Source organism: Chrysochloris asiatica, unplaced genomic scaffold (genome assembly GCF_000296735.1).
Source record: "Chrysochloris asiatica unplaced genomic scaffold, ChrAsi1.0 scaffold00067, whole genome shotgun sequence".
In the NCBI taxonomy this organism is placed as follows: domain Eukaryota; kingdom Metazoa; phylum Chordata; class Mammalia; order Afrosoricida; family Chrysochloridae; genus Chrysochloris; species Chrysochloris asiatica.
Genome location: NW_006408585.1, coordinates 6,176,124 through 6,200,405, shown reverse-complemented (window position 1 = coordinate 6,200,405; position 24,282 = coordinate 6,176,124). Strand labels below are relative to the sequence as shown.

The 24,282-nt window shown below is 38.5% G+C and overlaps 1 protein-coding gene across 1 annotated transcript in view; it reads left to right on the top strand.

The window, feature by feature from the left end:
• SLC38A6 (solute carrier family 38, member 6) overlaps positions 1-24,282 on the top strand; it is an 88,811-nt gene that overhangs the window by 18,285 nt on the left and 46,244 nt on the right. The window contains exons 4-5 of the mRNA XM_006864582.1: positions 15,201-15,253; positions 21,027-21,066. Coding sequence (XP_006864644.1) covers positions 15,201-15,253; positions 21,027-21,066 — 93 coding nt within the window. The remainder of the gene's footprint in view (positions 1-15,200; positions 15,254-21,026; positions 21,067-24,282) is intronic.

The following is a 24,282-nucleotide window of genomic DNA, read 5'->3' as shown; positions in this document are numbered from 1 at the left end:
TGATGGTTGATCTGAGCAAAATGAAGTCTTTTGACAGCTTTAATCTTTTCTCCATTTATATGGCTGTTGTTTATTGGTCCAGTAGTGAAATTTTGTTGTTGTTGTTGTTTTTACTTAGAGGTGTAACCAATACCAAAGACTGTGGTCTTTGATCTTCATCAGTAAGTATATTAAGTTCTCTTCACTTTCAGCAACAAGGTTGTATCATCTGCATATCGTAGGTTGTTAATGAGTCTTCTTCCAATCCTGATGCTACATTTTTCTTCATATAATCCAGCTTCTCAGATTATTTGCTCAGCATACAGATTGAGTAAATATGGTGAAAGAATACCACCCTGGCATACGTCTTTCCTAATTTTAAATCATTCGGTGTTCTCTTGTTTTATTTGAACAACTGCCTCTTAGTCTATGTACAGATGAGTGGTGGAGATGGAACATACAGGGATCAAATCAGCTGCATCTGTGGAAAGAGATGACAGAGAAACTCAATAGCATTCCCTAAAACAAGGCCAGGAGCTGACTATGGAACAGACCGTCAGTTGCTCATATGCAAGTTCAGGCTGAAGCTAAAGAAAATTAATACAAATCCACAGGAGCCAAAATTTGACCTTGAGTATATTCCCTTTAAGGAGCTCTGGTAGTGTAGTGCTTATGAACCGGGTTGCTAATCTCACGGTTAGCAGTTTGAAACTACCAGCTGTTCTGTGGGAGAAAGATGAGGCTCTCTGCTCCCATAAAGATTTACAGCCTCGGAAACCCTCTACAGGGTCGCTGTGAGTCGGAACCGACTCCATGGCACATAACAACAACATATTCCCTTTGAATTTAGAGACCCTCTTAAGAACAGATTTGATTCACTATACACTAATGAATTGTGGGACATCAATTACATCATCCAGGAAGAAAGGAAAATCCAAGATGTGTGTTGGAAGGAACTCTGAAACTTGCTCTTGAACATAGAGAAGCTAAAGAGACTAGACAAAATAATGAAGTAGAAGAGTTGAATGGAATATTTCAAAGGGTAGCTCGAGAAAACAAAGTCAAGTATTATAATGAAATGTGCAAACACTTGGCTCAGAAAACCAAAAAGGAAGAACATGATCAACATTTCTCAAGCTGAAAGAACTGAAAGAAAAAAAATTCAAACCTTCACTTGCAATATTGAAGAATATTTTGGGCAAAATATTGAATGATACAGGAAGAATCAAAAAAAGTTGAAAGGAATACACAGAGACACTGTACCAAAAAGAAATGATTGATGTTCAACCATTTCAAGAGGCAGCATGTAATCAAGAGCATTGGTATTGAAGGAACTAGTCCAGGCTGCACTGAAGGCCTTGGTGAGAAGCAAGGCTCCAGGACATAATGAAATACAAATTGAAATGTTTAAACAAACTGATGTGAACATGGGAGGTGTGTACTCATCTATGCCAAAATATGGAAGACAGCAACTTGGCTGTCTTAGTCTGGGTTCTCTAGAGAAAACCAGTGAAGCCAACAGAGAGGTTTATACCAAGGAAATGGCTCACACAGTTGTAGAGGTGCACAAGTTCTAAATTTGTGTGTTACATGTCAGGCTGAAGCAGTCTCCTGACTCAAGTAACTGCAGAAGCTAATGAACCCAAGATTGGCAGATCAGATAGCAGGCTTCTGGCTGCAGACGTGAATGAATACAATTTCAGCAGTTAAGATGGCAGACTGCTGATAACTCCCAAGATTGGCAAACAATACAGCAGGTCACTGGCTCAAGCTCAAGGAAGTGGAGGTCAAATTACAAGCCAGATGTGGGATCCAGACACAGCAGAAAGAAAGAAAGCTTTGCCCAAGTGTCCAATATATTGGAAGCAGGTTACTTCTTTTGATTCATTGACTGCTCATAGCACATCTTATCATAGAGAATTAATAAACATTAACTGCCAAACCACTGTCTGGCCCAGTCAAACTACCACAGAACCTAAACTACCATACTAGGCCACCAATTGAAAGAAATCCATACTTGTGCCGATTCCAAAGAAAGATAACCCAACAGAAAGTGGAAATCATTGAACAATATCATTACTGTCACGTGCAAGTAAAATTCTGCCAAAGATAATTAAAAAGCATTTGAAGCAGTACATCAGCAAGGATTTTCCAGAATTTCAAATCAAATTCAGAAGAGGATTGGAATGAGGGATATCATTGCTGATGCTAGATGGATCTTAAGTGAAAGCAAGAATACCAGAAGGATGTTTACTTGTACTTTATAGATTATACAAAGGCATTCAACTGTGTGGATCAGAACAAACTTTGGATAACACTGTGAGGAATGAGAATTCCAGAACACTTAATTGTGCTTATGAGGAACTTGTACGTAGACTAAGAGGCAGTAATTTGAACAAAACAAAGGGATACTGAATGTTTTAAAATCAGGAAAAATGTGTCATGGTTGTATCCTTTCACCATACTTAGTCTCTATGCTGAACCAATAATCCAAGAAACTGGATTGATTATATGAAGAAGGATGTGACATTCAGAATTGGAGGAAGACTCATTAACAACCTGTGATATGCAGATTAAGTAACCTTCCTTTCTAGAGGGGAAGAAGACTTAAAATACTTATTGATGAAGATTAAAGACTGCAGACTTCAGTATGGATTGCACTTTAATGTAAAGAAAACAAAAATCTTTACAAGTGGATCAATTAATATCATGATGAATGGAGAAAAGACTGAAGTTGGATCCACAATCAGCACGCATGGAAGCAGCAGTCAAGAAATCAAATGATGTAGTGCATTAGGCCAATCTGCTGCAAAAGGCCTCTTTAAAGTCTTAAAGAGCAAAGATGTCAATTTGAGGACTACAGTGTGCCTGACCCAAGCCATGGTATTTTCAGTCACATCATATGCATGTGAAAATTGGACAATGGATGAGCAAGACTGAAGAATAATCCATGTATTCGAATTGCAGTGTTGATGAAGAACATTGAAAGTACTGTGGACTGCTAGAAGAAGCAGCAACTATTTTTGGAAGAAGTTCAGCAAGAATATGCCTTAGAAATGAGGATGGCAAGATTTGCCTCTCATACTTTGGACATGTTAAGAAGGACCAGTTCTCTATAGAAGGACATCATGTTTGGTAATGTGGAAGGTCAGTGAAAAAGAGGAAGACCCCCAGTGAGATGGATTGGCACAGTGGCAGCAATTGTAAGTATGGCGTAGGACAGGGCAGTGTTTTGTTTTGTTGTGAGTAGGAACCAACTCAATGGCATAGAACAACAACATCTTGCAAATAATGTGCACACGTGTGTACACAAGAACACAGAAATGCAAGAAGAACTTGGAGCATTTCCTAACTGGTTCCTTTCTTACTTTTAGTTCAATATCCAAGAGTTAATAACCTTTAAAATGTTTTTCCCTCCCTTTTGGTGGCTGTTTTCCTGTATCTAAATACTATTCTTATGTGGTTGTGTATTGATTTAAGAGATTATCTATTGACATGGTTCATTATAGTAGGTGGTCCCTACTATAATAAACTGGTTCCTCTTTTTCTCCCTTTTAATTTTCATTATTTCATATTCAGTAGTTTTGTCAATATTATTTTATAACTATAAACAATATGTTTAAGCCTTTATTTTGTATTCCACCAACTTTATATATACATGTTTTTTTAACTTTTTATTGTGAAGTGGGTGAAGGTTTACTGAGTAGATCAGTTTTCCATTCAACAGTTCATACACGTTTTGTTTCATGTCATTGATTGCATGCAATACAGTATAACATCACCTTCTCCCTGTGTTTCCTGGTTTCCTTCATCCTTCTTTCCTAACCCCTCTGAACTTTGTCCTGGAGTAAATGCTGCCCTTTTGATCTCAGATGGTTACTTATTTTAAGGTGTGTAAATCTCACTAGTGTTATTGCACCCCTTATAATACGTCTATTGTTTGGCTAAGGATCTCTGGTAGTGTAGTGATTAGGAGTCAGGCTGCTAGCCTCAAGGTCAGCAGTTCAAAACTACCAGCTGTTCTTCAGGAGAAAGATGGGGCTTTCTGCTCCCATGAAGATTTACAGCCTCGGAAACCCTGTACAGGGTCACTATGAGTCTGAATCAACTCCACACATCACCACTACCGACCACCATTGTTTGGCTGGAAATTGAGCCTGAGGAGGCTGGTTTAGTTTCAGACCAGAAGGGTTATGAAGGGTCATAGTCTATGGGTTCCACCAGTCTCTGTCTGACCAGTAAGCTTGGTCTATTTTATGAATCTGAGTTTTCCTCCCTGTTGTACTCCCGACTCTATCCAGGACCTTCTAATGTGATTTCTTTTAGAGAAGTTGATAGTGGTAGTGGTCTATTGACTACTTTTTCCCATGTGCCTTTTATTTTCATTACTTTGCTTTCTTCTGGACAGGGAGAGACCAATCGCACCTTAGATGGCTATGCACTCATGAGCTTTTTAAGACCTCAGTTGCTACTACTAAAGTCGGATGTCGATCATTGTTTTGTGGACTATGTTATGCCAATGGCCTTGGTGTCCCCCGAGAGTATTTATTGATCCAGAGCCCTAAGACCCAGCCACTCGTTCTCTCAAGGTGTTTGGTTATATTTAAGAAGCTTTTATAACTTTTCTCCCTCTATATTTTACCATATTCATAGATATATTTACAGCCAAAGTAAATATCCTTGTACAAATACCCTGTCAAACTATTTATGTTTGTGTTCCACCAACTTTAGATAGTAACTTTTATCTCCCCATTATGTTAGATGATATCAGTACCCCTAATTCTTTCTCTCATGGAGCCCTGGTGGTACAATGATTAAGCACTCAGGTGCCAACCAAAAGATTGGTGATTCAGACCCACACAGTGGTTCCTTGGAAGAAAGACCTGGTCATATGCCCCCAGAAAGCTAAGAAAACTCTAGGGGAAATTCTACCCTGTCACATGGTATTGCTGTCAGTCAAAATCAATCCACTGACCCCCAGCAACAACAACAAATTCAGTTTTTCACCTACCGTCTCCTCTTCCATGTCATGTAGCCTGTCTTCTGGGTTTTTGTATTGCCATGGTGGATAATATTTGCTTTGTCATCATATTTAAGTTTTTCATGTTTTATGTACTGGTTGGGTCTAAAAAGTTGGGTAGCATTTATAGAATATGATTCTATAAATTTCGTTCACTCCAGAGCTAAGTATTGTATTGAGATCTTTCTCTATGCATACAGTATCGCAACCTTTGCCATTTGAAAGGATACTATTCCTCTGTTTTCTTTGATATCAGGTGCCTTAAAATTATGCCACTTAATAGCTGGTGAACTGAATACATAGGAAAGAACAGAAGTGATAAAAATGCATAATAAACTTTGAATTAAAGAATGACCTTCATAGGCACTAGTAGGGTGAAAAAAAGTGAGAGGAAAACGAAGGAAAATCATTTAAAAATAATAAGAGTACATTCCAAGTGGCCAGCTTTCTGAGAGTTGAACTGTTTTTGAATAACTTATGTTCCTCAGGCCAGGTCCAAAGATAATATTGCTGCTGCTGAAACTTGGGCTTTGTAGTGTACCCAGAGTTTATTAATTGTCCTATTTCATTGAGGAAAAACTGCAAAGCAGACAGAACACTGGAGTAACGCACTGGAAATATTCCACCACTTCATGGAAAGCAGCTTTCCAAATGATTCCTGTGGAGGCCAAACTCTTGCTCTAGCCAAAATAGCACTAAGTGTGCCTTGATGGTACATTAAAGAAGGAATTTTTCTCCAATTTACTTGATTAAGATTTACAGCCATCCTGCCCCCTAAAAACATAACATTGACTTCCTTAATATCAAAATATATTCTCCTAAAATACATTGCTAATGATTGCTTTCAGTGACTTAGTTAAGGAGGGTTATTCCAGGTACTGCTTATATGAATTCTTCTAAAAGAATGAATTAATTTCATAAGTCTCCCAATTACTGTTCTTGGTCTGTAAGAATATGCTTTTAATGTGGCTTATCATCACTCCTTCTTATTTTGGTATCTCTGAAAAAAACTCCCACTTTATAAATAAGAAATTGAAGCAGTTGTATGAAAGGGCAGAATATATCCCATATTGTTAGACCAAGCAATACTTCAATTACTTGACACCAGAGAAAATAAAAAAATTGCAGCTTAAATAAAACCTACAAGATACATGGTGAAGGAAATGAAATTGTTAAGTAATATGATATTTAAAATTGAAGTTTCATTACCCCATTATAATCACTGTTGTTGTTGTTGTTGTTAAGTGCTATTGAGTCAGGTCTGACTCACAGCCACCCTGTATAGGGTTTCTGAGGAGCGGCTGGTGAGTTTGCACCATTGACCTTGCAGTCCAGTGCTTATCCTGTGGCACCACACCAGAAATGCATTATAGTCACTATAGAATATTTGAAAAAAAGTCTCCTCCCCCCAAAAATGAAGGAGGGAGGAAAAGAAAGAGAAGCCTAAATAATAATTGGTATCATTTGTGTTTAATTTATTACATTTTTATGTGTTTTAAATCATATTGTCCAACTTTGGATCCTATTTTTATATTAAATAACATTGGAATTTGTTGTGTTTATTATAAACATAGTTTTTAATAGCTACATATTCTTCCATCAAGTGTACTTACCATAATTTACTTAACTGCTTTCCCATTTTTGAGCAACGGAAGGTTGCTTCCATTGTTTTCAATGGAAATAGTATAACGATGAGGATCTTTGCCTGGGATTTCTCTGATTTCAGCCTTATTTCCTAAGATACAGGTTACCAAGATCAAAGTTTTAAAGGCTCATGGTTCAAACTGAATTTCAAAAAGTCAGTACCAATTTACACTGTTGCTAGTATTTTAAGAAATGGCCCAGATGATAGAAAAGAACTTTAAATGCATTTCAGTCATGATTGTTTAGTTACATGTTAAGGTGAGCCTGAAAACCATTACAGACTGAATGTGGAGGGGGACAGTATTTGGGCGACTGTATGTATTTGATTTGATTTGAGTAAAGCCTCATTCTTAAGCCCAAAGCCATTATTTATATATATGATGTTTCAGACTGGAAAGGTGCTTCTAATTTTTGCAACATAAAAGTAGGATGACGACAGTGACAGAACTGAGCGACTAGCTAGGCATGCTGACTTTAAACGAAAGAGCCAGGATTTGGGCCCTGTACTCGGTCTCCGTTTAGAAGTTTAAACTTTTTCACTCTCATTTTGGGAGTCTGCCATATTTAGAGCTGTTTGTGTAAAACTAGAAAATAACAGACGCAGACAGCGAGTTTGACTTTGCTAAGATGTATACTGCTATTTGGCGGCTGTTGCTGTCATTGCCACCACCTTAGGACTCCTGATCTGGCACTTCAGGATAAGCACTGGACTGCTCACCAAAAGATCAGTGATTCAAACCCACCAGTTGCTCCTCGGAAACCCTATCCTGTGTCACTGTGAGTCAGAACCGACTGGATGGAGCTTAACAGCTTCTGTTGTTAGCAATTGCGGTTCTAACTGTCTTTTATTCAGAACTGCTCTCATAAATAGTCAGTCTCTGAAGCCCTCTTTAGATCACTCTGAGTGAATCAGAATGGACTCTGATAATGAGTTTTTCATTCAAAACTGTCTTTAATAAGTTACATTAACTACATTTTCTGGAGCAATAGAGGTTGTATTTTCATTTTAAAAGTTAAGAATAAATGTTGAATGTATTTAAATTTAAGGAGGTTCTGGTGCTGCAGTGGATTAAGTGCTGGATGGCTAGCCACATGGTTGGCAGTTCAAACACACCAGCCATTCTGAGAAAAAAGATAATGTCTGTTTCCATAAAGAGTTACAATCATGGAATCCCTGTGGAAAAATTCCGCTTTGTCATAAAGAGTGTGGAGCTGTAGGATAAGCACTGGACCATAAAAAAGGTTTGAACTGCAAGGTCAGCAGTTCAAAACTCACCATCCGCTCCTCTGACACCATGTACAGGAGTGCTGTAAGTTGGAACTGACTCAAGCGCATTTACTAACAACAACAACGACTTGGAATCAACTTGATGGCAGTGGGTTTGGTTTGGAGTATTTAAATTTAGATAATTGAAATATTTCTTTTTAGAATCTTTCACTGTTATGATATTTGTTTATGGTAAGTGTATTTGCCTTTTGTTTTTACTTGTTTTCTGTTGTTTAAAATAAAACAAACCAGAGTCAAAGTTTTTGGTTAAGTATTATCTTGATAAGGAAGGCGCTCTGCTGTCACGGTGTTTAAGTGCTAGACTGCCAACAGGACGGCTTTTCGTTTGAACCCTCCAGCTGCTGTGTGGGAGAAAGATCAAACAGTCTGCGGCTGAAAAGATTTACAATCTTGCAAACCTGATGGAGCAGTTTAACTCTGTTACATAGGGTCCTATGAGTCGGAATTGACTCAACTGCATTAAATTACTGCCTTGATAATTTGTTCACTGACTGAAGAAACTAGTACAAAATAGATGACTTTAGAAGCAAGTATGTGGTATAGTCTCATATTCAAGGACACAACAACATATATAAAGCTGAAATAAAAGCATTTTTGCTTTAAATTCTTAGAAGGAAAGGGTTTTGTTTTTGTTTTTCAAAAGAATAGATACATTTAACCATCATTTAAAAGACAGTTGCTTAAAATGAAAAGTGAAAAGGAGCAGTGATGTTTCTTTACTCTCATGTCTCATACTAGAGATAATGGACCTTCTGAAGGCTTTATTTATCTAGCATAATATTGAGCATAGTATATAACAAAGTCATGTTCTCAGTGTATTTGACATATGTACATACACCTGTGAGTCCATGTGCTTATAAAATTGTATCATGTGACACACAATGGAATACTATGCTACCTTGAAGAACAACAAGGAAGCTGCAAGCCAACGCATAACATGGATGAACCTTGATGGCATTATGTTGAGTGAAATTAGTCACAAAAAGAGAAATACTGCATAGGACCACTAATGTAAAAGACTAAGAAAAAGAACCCATCCTAAAGGGGGCTGAGGAGATTCTTTGTTGATTGATGGAATGTTGGGAGTAGGGGAGGGGAGGGAGGGGAAGGTGGAGCACAGGGCAGGGATTAGACACAGGATACTTTGGGTGCTGGGGAGGGGGGCAATATACAAGAAGGGAATGGGGAATGGAAGAACAAAGCAGATGGGAGAACAATTAGGCAGGTCTGAATGGGCTAAGTGGGACAGAGATAAATAATGATGTATGCACAACCTTGGAACAAAAGGGCTCTGGGATACAGAGATTGAGACATGGTTGGAATGGGGGAAAGGGGGTAATAATGTTAAGATGCTTGGCTGTCTTTTGAATCTTGGTTTTTCTTGCATTATATTATAAAATAGACACTGGAGGGGGAGAGAAAGGAATAGCCAGAAACATCACCATAGAAAGTTTGTAAGTCCATCTTCTGTCTATAACTGATTGGAATACCCAAAATGGGGCTACAATGTGCCCAGTGAAGGAGGCTTCCTGCGGAGCCTCTGCAATACATAAGACTATAGGTGGAAGCCTGAACCACATCCAGATCTCCAGAGATGGGAAATTGCCACTTAAAAGGACAAGCAGATCAGCTTGGAGCGGCTAGAAGAACAGAAAATATTTCTTGAAAGAAAGACCTACATGAAAAATATAAAACAACATAGGCAGACCGACTATTACTACAAGAACAAGCAAGTTGCTTGCCCAGGAAACATCAAGGAAAGTGGTCGGGCCTCTCAGTGCAAACCCCCTTCCTTCCAAGACTAAGACTCAATGGGAATACATGCTCTGACTGGTGACCACGCTCATCACCGATAAGGGGAAGTGAGGGAAAAACAGCAATGAAGCGGTGAGCTAAACCCTACAATGTTCAATAGACTCCTGTGAATCCAGGTGGAGACCTGGTGGGTCAGCAGTGTAGCAAGACCTGGGGACTCTTGGGCCCAGAGTCAGTGACATAGCCACAGAGGACTACAGCGGAGAGTGAAGCATCCAGCTGATAAGAAGACAGGGCATATGCATAAGAACACCCACACTTGCACATAATACCCCCTTGACCTGGCTTCGATGACTGGATGATCAGAGCTCAACCAGAAGAAGAAAGAAGAGGCAAAAAAAAAAAAAAAGTATTCTGATACAATTTGATGAACTTGACCTACACCTATGGAAGCAGTTGCTCAAAAGAGGGAACAGATCCTTACAGCAAGGATCATTCCCACCTTCTCCACACACAGAATAGACAGGGATGGACAACTTGGACATTGACTACCCAAAATGGGGGGGCAGGAAGCTAAGAAGTGCCTGGCTTACAAGCTTTCAAGAGGGAACCTAGATCCAGAGGGCCTGGAGGAAGGTAGAATCTCCAGTGAGTAGTATCTAATCTGTCTAGGCGGGGCTGATGAAATGAAATGCAGATGGATCTCTTGTCATACAATAGTGAATAATTGTTATCAGGACTGATTGTGAGGGTTGAAAATGTAAAGGTAGACATTTTACAGCAAGGAGGGGAGTGATTAACTATCCAGTCTAGAAGCTGAGGTCCCTGGGACCATGAAGGGAGAAGAGTGGAGAGCAGGACCCTACCCAGAGAATCAGTGATCCCTGAGATGAAGGCAGAGACGATGATGTGGAGCGATGGAGCAGCTGGGGACTTTAGATCCAGAGAGGGAGAGCGACTGTATACCCTTTGGTTGGTTGATGATGCATGGAAGGGATTGTAACCATGGCAATGAGATGATATATGATAGAATGAATGTAAAACTAATGTTCTCCCATGTAAACTATCACATAATTCACAATAAATATTTAAGAAAAAAAAATTGTATCATGTGATCTCGACAGACAGCATTGTACTTCAGGATAGATTTTTAAATGTTCTTTTTGATAATGAATGCAGTGTTATTCTTCTTCAGTTTGTCACTCCTGGCATAGTAAACCATGTGATTGTCAGTTTCAAAATGGTCAATACCAGTCCATTTCAGCTCACCTACTGCCTAGGATATCGATGTTTATGCATTCTATTTCATTATTGACAACTTCCAATATTCCTAGTTTTATATTTCATACAGTCCATGTTCCAATTACTAATGGATGTTTACAGCTGTTTCTCCTCATTTTGAGTTCTGTCCCATCAGCAAATGGAAGTCCTGGAAACTTTACTCCATGCTCAAGTCTACTTTGAAGCAGCAGCTCTTCCCCAGGCATATTTTGCGTGCCTTCCAACCTGAAGGGTTTATCTTCTGGTACTGGTGGTCTTCATCATGTTTCAGTATTCAGTATTCTGGTGCTGTCTGACAGTGTTCCACTCCTATTCATAAGGTTTTCAGTGACTAAATATTCAGAAGTACTCTCCTTCCTAGTCTCTCCTTCTTCCTAGTTTGTCTTAGTCTGTAAGCTCAGCTGAAACCTGTCCACCATGGGTGACCCTGCTGGTATTTAAAATACCGGTGGCATAGCTTCCGGAATCACAGCAACACACAAGTCACCACAGTACGACAAACTGACAGACGAGTGGTGCTATACATTTATATGACATTGTTATTGTTCATAAGTGCCATCAAATCAGTGCCAACTCATAACAACCTGTATAGAGTTTCTGAGGAGTGTCTAGTGGATTTGAACTGCGTATTTACAGTGCTTATCTTACAGCACCATGCCAGGAGTCTTATAACATTATCACTTAATGATACTTAAGGAATATTAAAACAAATTAGTAAAGATTTATATATTAAAATGATTAATTTCTGATATGGCAGTTACTTTACATTCATGTATTTAAAAGTAGAAGAATTTAGCTGTTTTATTGTGGGGGTGGGAGTCCTAGTTTGGTGCTGCTGGTTAATGTGCTGGACTGTAAAGTTGGTTTGAACTGCAAGGTCAGTGATTCATGTTCACCAGCCACTTTTTGGAAACCCTATATAGGGTCGCTATGAGTTGAAACTGACTTGATGGCACTTAATGTTATTGTTACAACATTATAGGGATTGCAGTCAATGAGATGAAACAAAATATATGAATTGTTGAATGGAAAACGAATCTATTCTGTAAACCCTCACTAAATATTCACAACAAAATTTACTTATAAAAAAGGAAAAACTTAGGCTTTTCACAAGAAGGAAAAAAAATTCAGTTCTTAATGTTGTAACTGCTCTTTAACTTTATGTTAAAATATATATATATATATCTACATTCTTGGAAACCCTATACAGGGTCATTATACATTGGAACCAACTTGAAGGCATACAACACCAAAGATATTATTAGGAGTCCTATTGTGATGCTGTAGGATAAGCTTTACACTGCTAACCACATGGCTGAGGGTTCAAACCCATTAGTTGCTTCTCAGAAACCCTATGTATGGTAGCTAATGAGCTCTGGTAGTGTAGTGGTTACGAATTGGGCTGTGAACCGCAAGGTCAGCAGCTCAAAACTACCAGCTGCTCTGTAGGAGAAAGATGAGGCTTTCTGCTCCTGTAAAGATTTACAGCCTCGGAAACCCTGTTCAGGGTCACTATGGGTTGGAACCGACTCGACGGCCCTTAACAACAACAACAATGAGTCAGAACCGACTTGATGGCATTTAGCAAGAAGAAGAAGATTATTATTGTATGCACTATAAGGGTAAACACTTTTCAAACTATGTTGTTGTACAAACATTGTTTACTACATTTTTTTTAAACCAGTGGCATTGCTGGTTATAACATGAAGCTGAATAGATTACAGGTTCAATTTGGACTTTTTTATGAGCCACTTAATTTTCATCTCTTTTGTGATTCGATTTCTTAAATATGTGAGTTGAAATAAAATCAAATGCTCTTTTATGGTGAAACAAAAGTATATGCGCTATTTGTTGTTGTTGTGATGTGCCATGGAGTTGGTTCCGACTCATTGTGACGCTGTACAGGATTTCTGAGGCTGTAAATCTTTACGGGAGCAGAAAGCCTCCTCTTTCTCCCATGGAACAGCTGGTAGTTTCGAACTGCTGACCTTGCGGTTCACAGCCCGATTCGTAACCACTACGCTACCAGATCCCCATATATGCCCTATAGTTATGGGTAAAAGTGTTGTTTCTATTGTGATATCATCATCCTGTATAGCTTGGAAAAATAAACCTCTCTGAAATTATGATACAACTTTATCTAGCTTTAACTATTTATATGTCTAGTTTTTAGAAACCATTGCCAATGAAAACTTACATTTGGACAGTGTGGTAAGCAAGTACTGTTTAGTGAAGGGTGGAGGTGTTCGTGAGCAATTGTTTTTATCTAAATCAGTGCAATCTTGTGGTTTTTAGGCAGCCTTAGAATTAGAACCACTTCGAAGCCTCTATCCTCATAGAACACAAGCCTTCAAGTTTCCCTAGAAAGTGGCCACTTCTGCTTTAAATTTAAGAGTGATCGTCATAAGACAATTGTTCCTAACCTAAGGACCCAAACTACTGGGATTTTGCAAAATTAACAATAGAAGTATTTTGTACTAGTTTAAGTAATTCAAATGACTAAGAAAAATGACAAATTTATCCCTGATTAGCCCTCACAGATTAATTTAAAAATAGATACAAAGAGATGTCAGATGGGTAGATAGATGGTTGGTACCCCGTGAGTAACATTACTTTAATTCTGTGTGTTGACACTGATTACTTTAACAGGAACTTTTGATTAATAAAATGGAAAATAGTATTTGTAATTTAGGAGTTAAAATCTTTCAGGATATAAGATACATTATTTTTGTTGTTGTTGTTAGGTGCTGTTGGGTTGGTTCCAACTCATAGTGACCCCAGATACAACAGAACGAAACACTGCTTAGTCCTCTTCTATCCTCACAACTGTTAGGTTTGAGCCCATTGAAGGAGCCATGTCAATCTTCTTCTTCTTTTTCCAACTACTGATTGGTTCCAACTTTCACATTCCAGTTACCAGTAGTCATCAGTGCATCCTGATTGCATGTTTGATCGACTTCAGAGTGAAAAAGTTGATAGAATTCTTCAATTTCTTCATCATAGGCTTTGGTGGTTGGTGCATCTATTTGAATACTGGTTCTATTAATTGGTCTTCCTTGTAGGCATATTGATATTACTCTATCACAGACAGCATTATATTTCAAGATAGATCTCCAGCTGTTCTTTTCCATGATGAATGCAACTCCATTTCTTTTCAATTTGTCACTCCAGGCATAGTAAACCATATGATTGTCTGATTCAAAATAACCAATGCCAGTCCATTTCAGCTCACTAATGCTGAGGATATTTTTCTTTGTGTTCCATTTCATTTTTGACAACTTCCAATTTTCCTAGATTCATACTGAGAATCCTGGTGTGGCACTGTACAATAAACACTTGACTGCTAACACTAGGTCGGCAGTTCAATGCCACCAGTTGCTCCTCAGAAAGTCTATACAGGTTACTATGAGTTGGAATCAACGTGACAGCACATAACAATGTACTTTTTGTACATTCCACTTTCCAATTATCAATGAATATTTACAGCTGCTGCTTGTCATTTTGAATCTTGCCCCAGCAGCAAATGAAGGTCCCAAAGTTGTTCTCCTTCCACATCATTAATGTCAGCTCTCCCTTGAGGAGGTACCTCTTCTCCGTTTTATTTTGAATGCCTTCTAACCTGAGGGACTCATCTTCCAGCACCATATCAGTGATTCCCTGCTATTCATGAGGTTTTCAGGGTCTAATTCCTCAGAAGTGGATCATCTGTTCCTTCATCTTAGTCTGTTTTTATTCTGGAAACTCCACTGAAACCTGTTCATCATTGGTGACCCTGCTGATATTTGAAGCTATTAGCATAGCTTCTAGTGTACAGCAACATGTAAGCCACTATAGCACAAAAAACTGACAAATGTGTGGGACAAGCTACGTTAGCAAACTACCTCAAATAGAATCACTGTAAAAGACCTACCACATAGAATGAAAGACTGTGTTCTACAAAACGTCTAAGAAAGGTTGTCATTCTGTGTTATCATTTGCATTCAGAGTTAAAAGATTTGATGGAGAAAGTTATCAAAGGTGTTTTTATAAAATACCCAGTTAAGTAAAATCTTTCTTATTATTGCCTTTATTGGAGAGTATTAGGGATGATTTTCTTTTCTCATGCTGTGACTAGTCCTTGTTGGCCTGGGTCATAAGAATGATGAGTACATTTGTAGTAAGTGGAATAATTTTTCCTTTAATACTTGGCACTCAGTTTTACATAGAAGTGAAGTTATCAATTTCTCTTAACAGCTGTGACATCTTACGAAGATCTTGGACTCTTTGCATTTGGATTACTTGGAAAGGTAAATTTTTTTTCCCCCTCTTCACTGTGTCCAAAACTCAAATAGGCATTTTTTTCTCCCTTGTTTCAAGTAAAAAGATACAGCATATAGACAAATAAATGTAAATAAAAGGAAGGTAAACTGAAAACAATGACAGAATAATTAAATGATTAAAAGACACTAATAAATTTAATTCCACACTTAAATTCCTTCTTGCCTTCATGTCCTCAGTTATATAAAGTCAGTACCAGATTCTAGGTCTCAAGGCTCTAAATCTGTTCTTTTCCCTACTCAGAATAAGAGAAATAACAGCAATATTTATTAAACTCTTATTTGCTGTGTTATTGTTGTTGTTAAGGGCCACAGAGTCAGTTCTGACTCATAATGGCCCTGAATAGGGTTAGAACCACTGACCTTGTGGTTAGCAATCCAGTGCTTATCCTACAGCGCCATACCAGGGCTCCTATTTGCTGTGGGCATATTTGTTATGCGCTTATGTAAAAATGGTGTGGAGATAGTGTCTGACCTTCTCTGGCTTCACTAGGGGAAGAAAGGAACAGTTCACATCAGTCCAAAGTGGATTCCTAGGAGGTCAGACATGCCTCCACCCTCTACTGTTCTTTCCTGTATTCTGATACCACCCAGCCCGCACAGGGCACTCTACTTCTCTGCTGGCTTTGAGATACCTTGTAGTGACCACAGAGAACTCACAGAGAACTCATGATTATGGGGTTTATTAGAGAATTTAATAGGGTACAATTCAGGATCAGAAACAACTCCGGAGATAGCAATTCTCTGGTAAGGCATTCCTCTTCTCAGGCATACCACAGACATACCTCTCATTCTCAGCTAGTCAGTCATGTAGTTCCTTGGCATCTGCCTCACTTGGGCAAGTTTCACAAAAGTCCTTCAGTGCACTGTTGATATGTGCCCCAAGGGCACTCTACTCTGCAAGCCTGCCTCCTGTCTGAAGGCACTCAGTTTCACTTGCTTTGTGTGTTAGGAAACTCACCACTCTGCTCGTGGGTTCATAGTTTCAGTTCTGCTGCTGTCATTGCTGCCGCCACTGTATCTATGTACTGGTGTCTCAGGGTTCTGAAGATGCACCCCACTCATGATGCTTCTTTTTGCATGGTCATGAAATTTTCATTCTTGTTTCTGAGATGGCTTATTATCAACCTTGAAAAAACCAGCCAATCCCCACATTAGAATTCCATTTACCTGATTTTTATCGTCCCACTCAATCATTCGATGGGAGTTACACGTCCTGGTGTGGCACTGTAGAATAAGCACTGGACCACAGGGTCGGTTGGAACGTCAAGGCTTGAGGATCAAACTCACCAGCCACTCTTTTGGAAACCCTATGCAGGGTCACTATGAGTCAGAAATGACTCAATGGCACTTAAGAACAACAACAATGAAAACTTTGGGAAGTGCTGTGGCTTCATAGGATAAGTACTGGACTTTGGACCACAAGGTCAGCAGTTTGAACCCACCAGCTACCCCATGAGAAAAAGAAGCGGTTTTCTGCTTCCACAAAAAATTTTATATATGTATAAAAAAGTCTCAGAAACCCTGTACTGGGTTGCTATAAGTTGGAAACAATTCCACAGCACTTGAAAATAATGTGGAGTCTATGGATATAAGAGGCGTATCAAGCAAATTCACTGTATCACAACAGACTCAACCAAGAGTTAGGTAAAAGCATAATTATCTCTGAAGAAATGTTATGGACTTTTAAAATCCATGTTCAGTTTGGTTCCAAACAAGGCTTATTCTTTTTCTTTGTAAATCTGTTGTTTGCGTTTTGTTTTTAATCTAAAAGGATATTGCATTTATAGACAGTTAAAAAGAGTCCTGGTATGGTGCTGTGGATTAATGCGCTAGACTGCAAAGCCATTTGAACTGCAAGATCGGTGGTTCAAGCTCACCAGCTGCTTCTCGGAAATCTTATACAGGGTCGCTATGGGCCGGAATCGACTCAACAGCACTTAACAACAACAACAAACTAACTCCTAACAATTTAATTTGGGAGGAAAAAGATATAGCTAGGTAATGAGGGAAAAAAAGTCTGTATTTACATTCAAATAAATATTATTTTTAAAGTACAAAAGGGAATATTTCTATTTTAGATCATGATTTGGATCTTAGTAACCTGAAATCTGAACAAAGCAAAGAATATGTTATCTGAGGATAAAGATTTTGTTAATTACTGCTGGTAACAGTTTTGGTTTCTTAAAGACCAGGATATTTGGTCAAATCAGTAATCAATTTCCTGCATCTAATTTATCTGGTAGCACAGTGGTTATGAATTAGGCTGCTAACCTCAAGGTCGGCAGTCCGAAACTACCAGCTGTTCTGCGGGAGAAAGACAAGACTTTCTGCTCCCATAAAGATTCGTAGCCTCGGAAACCCTATGCAGGGTCACTATGAGTCAGAACTGACTCTACGGTACTTAACAACAACAACAACAAATTTGACCAAGGAAGAAGCAAAACATACTGATATATATATATAAAAAAAATTATGCAGTTACTGTAATATGAACTATAACCATGAGTCTTTGGCGCTGTAGTTATTAATCGCAAGGTTGGCAGTTCAAACCCACCAGCTGCTCCTCAGAAACCCTATACAGGTTTGCTGTGAGTTGGAACCAATTCAAAGACACTTGACAACAAGTATTATTATTATCACTGTCTTCACTTGTTATTTCAACTGCATTCTTTGTACTACAACAAAGCCTAAAAGAAGAGACTGAATTGTTGAAAGTCTCAATTTCTGGAAACTGTAGAGTAGTTGCATTCTCATTTTAATGGATGTACCCAGTTCTTTCTCCTGCAGAGCGGCTGGTAGTTTTGCTCTGCTGACCTTAAGGTTCGCAGCTCCGTGGGAGAAAGATGAGGCGTTCTGCTCCCGTAAAGATTTACAGCCTCGGAAACCCTGTACAGGATTGCTATGGGTCGGAACCAACTCAACGGCACATAACAACAACAACAACAACCCAGTTCTTAGTAGGAAGTACACTAGACAGAGCAAACTCTGAATTAGGAGTTTGCTGTTTTTGTTTTGAATCAAAACACTTCCAAAATTGGGTTGAGAAGATTTATTTTTTCCTAGTGTTGTGTGGCTATGCATATGATATAGATAGCATTGTTCTGAGAATCAAGAAATAATTTTGAAGTATTCTAAAGTTTTTGTGGATTTTTTTTTTTTTAACAAGGACATAAATTATTTACTCACCTAACAAATATTTGAGTAAATGCCATGTGTCATGCACTATGCTAGGCAGTGAAGACATTGATAGGTCCATAGATGAATCAATCAATCATTATCATGATTATAGATTTTAAATGCTTCATTTCAATCAAATACTAGAAAGATAATTATCACTAAGTTATTATTATTCCTTTTTGCAATATATTAATAGAAAAGAAATCTAAATTTCATTTATTACTGATAGTAGATAACCTATTGCATATGAATGTTGTTAAGTGCCGTGGAGTCGATTCTGACCCATAGCGACCCTGTATAAGGTTTTCAAGGAGCAGCTGGTGAGCTTGAACTGCCAACCTTGCAGTTCAAACAGCTTTGCAGTCTGGTGCATTAATCCACAGCGTCACACACAAATCTCTACTATCAGTAATAAATGGAGTCCTGGTATGGTGCTGTAGGATAATGCACTGGACCACAAAGTAGGTTTCAACCGCAAGGTCAGTGGTTCAAACTCACCAGCCGTGCCTTGGAAACCCTATACAGGATCACTGTGAGTGGAAACCAACTCCACAGCATTTAATAACAACAATTGCATATGAAAGATAGTACAAGCTGTCCCTGTGTTACAGAGGAAATCTACTGCTAAGTGTGTCCAACTTAAAGTTGTGGGTAAGTTGGAACATACTGTTCTTATTGAGCCTTACTTTAATGCAAGAAAAGCCTTGAAACCTTTTCAATGATTAAAAAGTTGTGTGTGTAGCAAATGATGATGATTACAATGAAGAATATGTTGAACTGCAAGTGGGTTCAGTCATTTCAAAGTAAGGGCAAATTTACATAACATTAAAGGGCAAATCCCAGTTGTCTGTAAATTAGATATTAGTAAATTGAATTTCTTAATCTGAGGACTACCTGTAAACAGTTTTTTGTTGTTGTTGTTTTTCCCCTGTAAGTAACCATGGCATAGTGGAGGTAATTTTTCAGAGGGTTTACACGCTGAGTTCTTCCTGGAATATGTTAATGTTATTCACCACATATCCAAAGACTCGTGACCAAGAATTGCAGACCCCAAGGCATCTAGATCCAAATAGCTTAGATTGTTCCCAAGATTGCAGGTGCTCTGATACAGGGCAAATTCTTAGTAGAGATGGACCCGAAGGACGATCTGTTCCCATTCAGTTTTCATCTACTTGAATGGACCTTCAGAGCAAGTCAGTGCCAAGTATAGGGGCTGGAGAGGGCTTAGATCCTCAAGTATTTGAGTGACTGAAAAGCTCAAGTGGAAGCTGCATGCTTAACCATTTCCTCTAAGTACTTCTAATGACAAGAATGGCCAAGTGCGAGCTTGACTTCCCTAGGAGTCTCATTAATCAAAGATCACAAGCTGACAAGCCTGCAGGCTGAACTCAGTCCTCAGACTTATTTTCTTTGGCTAAATCGTTTTCATTTTTAACTGGTTATGAAATTTTGGAAGAATTCCGTTTTTCATTTTCCTTGAAAAATTCAAAGATCTGGCAGCATTGGCTCCACATTATGACAGCCACTGATCAGAGATGAGCAGCCCCTACCCCATTTTGAAGGGCGAGTTCTCCAATAGTCCTCACTACCTCCTATTTTCTTATACTCAACCTACTTCACATTATTGAGTTTGAAGCATTTTATCTGGATCCAAGAATGCTTGGGCTCTGAAGTTTTCTGCTTTGGGTTTTATAAGTCCCTTGAAAAAAGTTTGGGACCATTCCCAAACCTCATTGCCGCCCAGTCGATTCCAGCTCATGGTGACGCTGATGGACAGCTAGAACTTCTCTCCAGTTTCTGGCACTATAGTACACATCTTTATGGAAGCAGACTGCCTCATCTTTCTTCCATGGAGCAGATGGTAGATTCGAACCCTCAATCTTTCAGTTAGCCTAATGCTTAACCCCCTGTGCCACTGTGGCTCCTCCTAATCCCTGAGATGATGATGTTGTTGTTAAGTGTAGAGTGTATTCCAACTCACTGCAACCCTGTATAGGGTTTCCAAGGAGCAGCTGGGGGGTTTGAACTGCCAACTCTGCAGTTAGTAGTTCAGTGCTTATCCTATACTGCCACACCAGGACTCCTGGGATAGGGATGCTTAAAGACTTGGTTTATGCCAAACTGATATACTCGGGAGGTCTTATAGTTTCCTTTTATATAATATACAGCATTGGAACAACACACCCCAAACTATCTCAGTACACTTAGAAAAGAAGTGTGGTCAAACCAACAAAGAGAGAATGAGACTAAATAAATGGTTTCATTTTGGGAGGACTTTGATAATTTACCCATTTAACACTTTTAAGTGTTTAAAAATGACTGCCAAGAAAACTTTCAAAAATGTTCCTTATAGCAACAGTGGAACTATTAAAGAAAGGCTTTTTTAATGTGTTGATTATTAATTTATGTATTATAGCTGGAAAATTTTATTCTTTCCAATTTCTCCTCAATCCTGACTTCTGGGTCTGTTTTTTTTAATAGGAGTTCTTGGGTTTTAATAAAATAATGATCCTTTTATATTATTTCCTCTTTCATTTTCTGAATTCATTTGTTATTTTTGTAGGTGGGGGTGGCAGGCACCATCATAATTCAGAATATCGGAGGTAAGCTGAATCATAGATGTGTTGGAAATGATTTCTACTTTTTGGCTTCTTATCTTACTACCCATCTAAGCTGGGAACTTGAACCACTATAAACACAAGAAGCCCTGTTGTGTGGGCCTGCTTACTCGTCTTTGAATCTTTTTTAAAAGCCTTTGTCACAATAGCTTCTAAATTAAGATCCAGCTAAACCCCTGATTCCAGTAGTTCTTCATTCAGCCTTGTTAGTAGGTTCTCAACACCCTTCTGAAGCATAGACTTTCTATGGTTTTGATAGTGGTGGGTGGAAAAACTTGATAGGCTTTAAAAAAATAATAATCATAATTCCCTTTATTTTTGTTCCATCTGCCCCCAATGACAAATACTAATTTAGAAGGAGTGGGGTTGCTTTGACTGTGAGCAGTCAGGCATGGACAACTAGTATCCTCATATAACCAAAAAGTGAGTAATGATCACGTGATTTTAAAAATAAGCAAATCTAAGATAAATGAGAAGCCTTCTCATTTTATATTGTTCCCATTAAAAACTGGTCCTAGAACTTTTCCTAATATTGAGAACCATGTAAAAATAAAAACTGTGTTAATTATGGAGACTTACTTACTCCTGGAATGGCATTATAGGATCAGCACTGGGCTGTGACCCACAAGGTCAGCAGTTCAAACTCCCCAGCTGCTCCTGGGAAACCCTCTGCAGGGTCACTGTGAGTTGGAACCGATTTGGTGGCACTTAACAACAACAACAACTTACTAAATACTCAATTTAATTCTAAAAATTGAAGAATCATGTTTATATATGCTGTAGAGAGTTAAATAGTGCTAAATGATGTCTTCATTTTCTTTTTTCGTTGGCTGGAGAGTTAAGTCAGTGTTGTTAGGTTAAAAGAAAATAAATACAGAGAAGGTTGACATGTACCTTGGATCTTATGTAAGATTGGTGGGAGGAAATTTTAACCTACTGTGTGAGAGTTCAAAATAATTTAAAGATGACAGTTTTGATTAAGTTTAACTCTGATACTCAAGAGATCTGAGGTATTACATGTTAAATACTATTAACCAAATTCCAGCTTCTCTATTGGGTTTGTTGGTCAAGGAAAAAATTAACACTCCCTCAAAGAATGGTGTTTGCCATTGTTTTGGAATTCTTAATCTCTTGTGTTTTAATTCTTTGAATTTTCCTAGGGGGAAAAAAAAAGATGTTATTAAATGACAGGAATGGTTTCACGGATACAATACCAAATAATTTCCTTCTAACACACCACATACTAGAAATAAAGTTTTTCACACCACACACCTAAAGTCAGGACAACGAATCTCTTTCTGACTCTACGAGTCTTCGTACATGGGATCCTTGACTTTAAAATATGCTTCAGAATAATTTATTCTAGCAAATATGTACTGCATAGTTGTGCACTGGTAGTGTATTGGAACATGAGTGTATATTTTGGTATTTCCAATTCCTCATTATCCTGTCCATTGGAGTAGTGAGAACCATACAGTCTGCTTAAATTAGGTTGAGCCATTGTGTAGCACTTTAGGTAGAATTTCAATCCAGGATTTGGGCCCAAATTTGTGACACTGGCACGGTGCCCACCGTTACATTCTTTTGTGTTTTCACTTGGTCCCTTTCTTGTGCTGTAATCCTGTATGAGGGAAAATTCCATTATCTTTGCATTTCATTTTTCTCTGAACTTTTTGATGCATCCTCTTTGGTTGGCATGGCTCTGTTTTAGCACTTGGTGTTATTAGGTTGAAGTTATCTCTGTGTATCCTTCTCTCCCCTGCGATAATGTAAGTTCCCCTAGGACAAGGGTAACAGCTCATGTCTTTTACTACTCCCAACACCTAGTGCAACACCGGGGACTTGAGAAACCTTTGCTGAACTGGATAGAACTGACTAGGATTTGTATGGATTATTTCCAAGCACTTTTTAATATTTTAGTACCTTAATCAAGAAAAAGAGAAATGGTAAGTGGTAGGTTGATCATTAGCTTCAAATATTTGAAAGGCTGAACACGAACACTATGCCACAGTTATTTGCAGAAAAGGAAAGACTCATTTTTCTCCCACGCGGCTGGTGGCTCTTGTCATTGTTAAATGCACCGAGTTGGTTCCCACTCATAGTGACCCCTGTATAGAGTTTCTGAGGAGCAGTTGGTGGGTTTGAACTGCTGACTTTATGATTTACAGTCCAATGCTGATCCTACAGTGCCATGTCAGAAATCCTTGTGGTTGTTAGTCCAGTGCATATGAACAAAATTGCTAAACAGATGGCCATAAGTGTAGTTCATTGGAACTCGACTAGGGACAACTACAAATCATCCTATAAGCTTTCCTGGTTCTTTTTATCATTACGAACCATATAAAATTGTTTCTTTGAGGTCAAATCTTAAGTTTTAAGTTGCTATTGTTGAGTGCCATCGAGTCAGTTCTGATTCACAGCGACCCTGTATAAGGTTTCTAAGTCTGTAAATCTTTGTAGGAGCAAACTGTTAGCTAGACTAACTCTGTATTGTCACAGAGGACAGAATTGGTTTTTTTTTTGTTTTTTTTTTTTAAGTTTTTATTGTGGATCGAGAATGAAAGTTTACAGGGCAGAGCATCAGTTTTACATTCAACAAATCATACACCTTGTTTCATTACAATGTTTATAATCCATGTACCATCAGTTAACACTATTTCTCTCTCTTCACTTTAGCTTTTTTTAAAAAAAAAAAACCAAAAAAAACAACACTCAGGCATATATAATAATTTATACCTCCAAAAGGCACATTCTGCAAGTCTGCCTACTGGCCACAATCTCTTAGTCCCTCTCTTCCCATGAATCTAGAGTACTCAGCCACTCCCTCTCTCCATGACCCCATCTCCACCTCCATATCTGGCATCACTGCTTCTCTGGGTAAGGTCCCTCATTCGGTCTCCCTTGATGGTCCTCTGTTTCTGGACTGTAAGATTAACCACTTCCCTGTTTCTGTTACAAAACTTCTACCTTTACAATTGTAACAGTCCCAGTTTGTCATGATAACGATTATTCACTATTGAATCATAAGAATCTTATCTTCATCTCTTTTTACCAGACCCATCTAGACAAGATGAATACTATTCAGTGGGGACTCTTCCCCCTGCCCCATACTCTTAAACTAAACTCCCTCTTGAAACCTTGTAAGCCAGTCACTTTGTACCTTTATTGCCCCCTCATTTTAGGTAGCCAATGTCTAAGTTG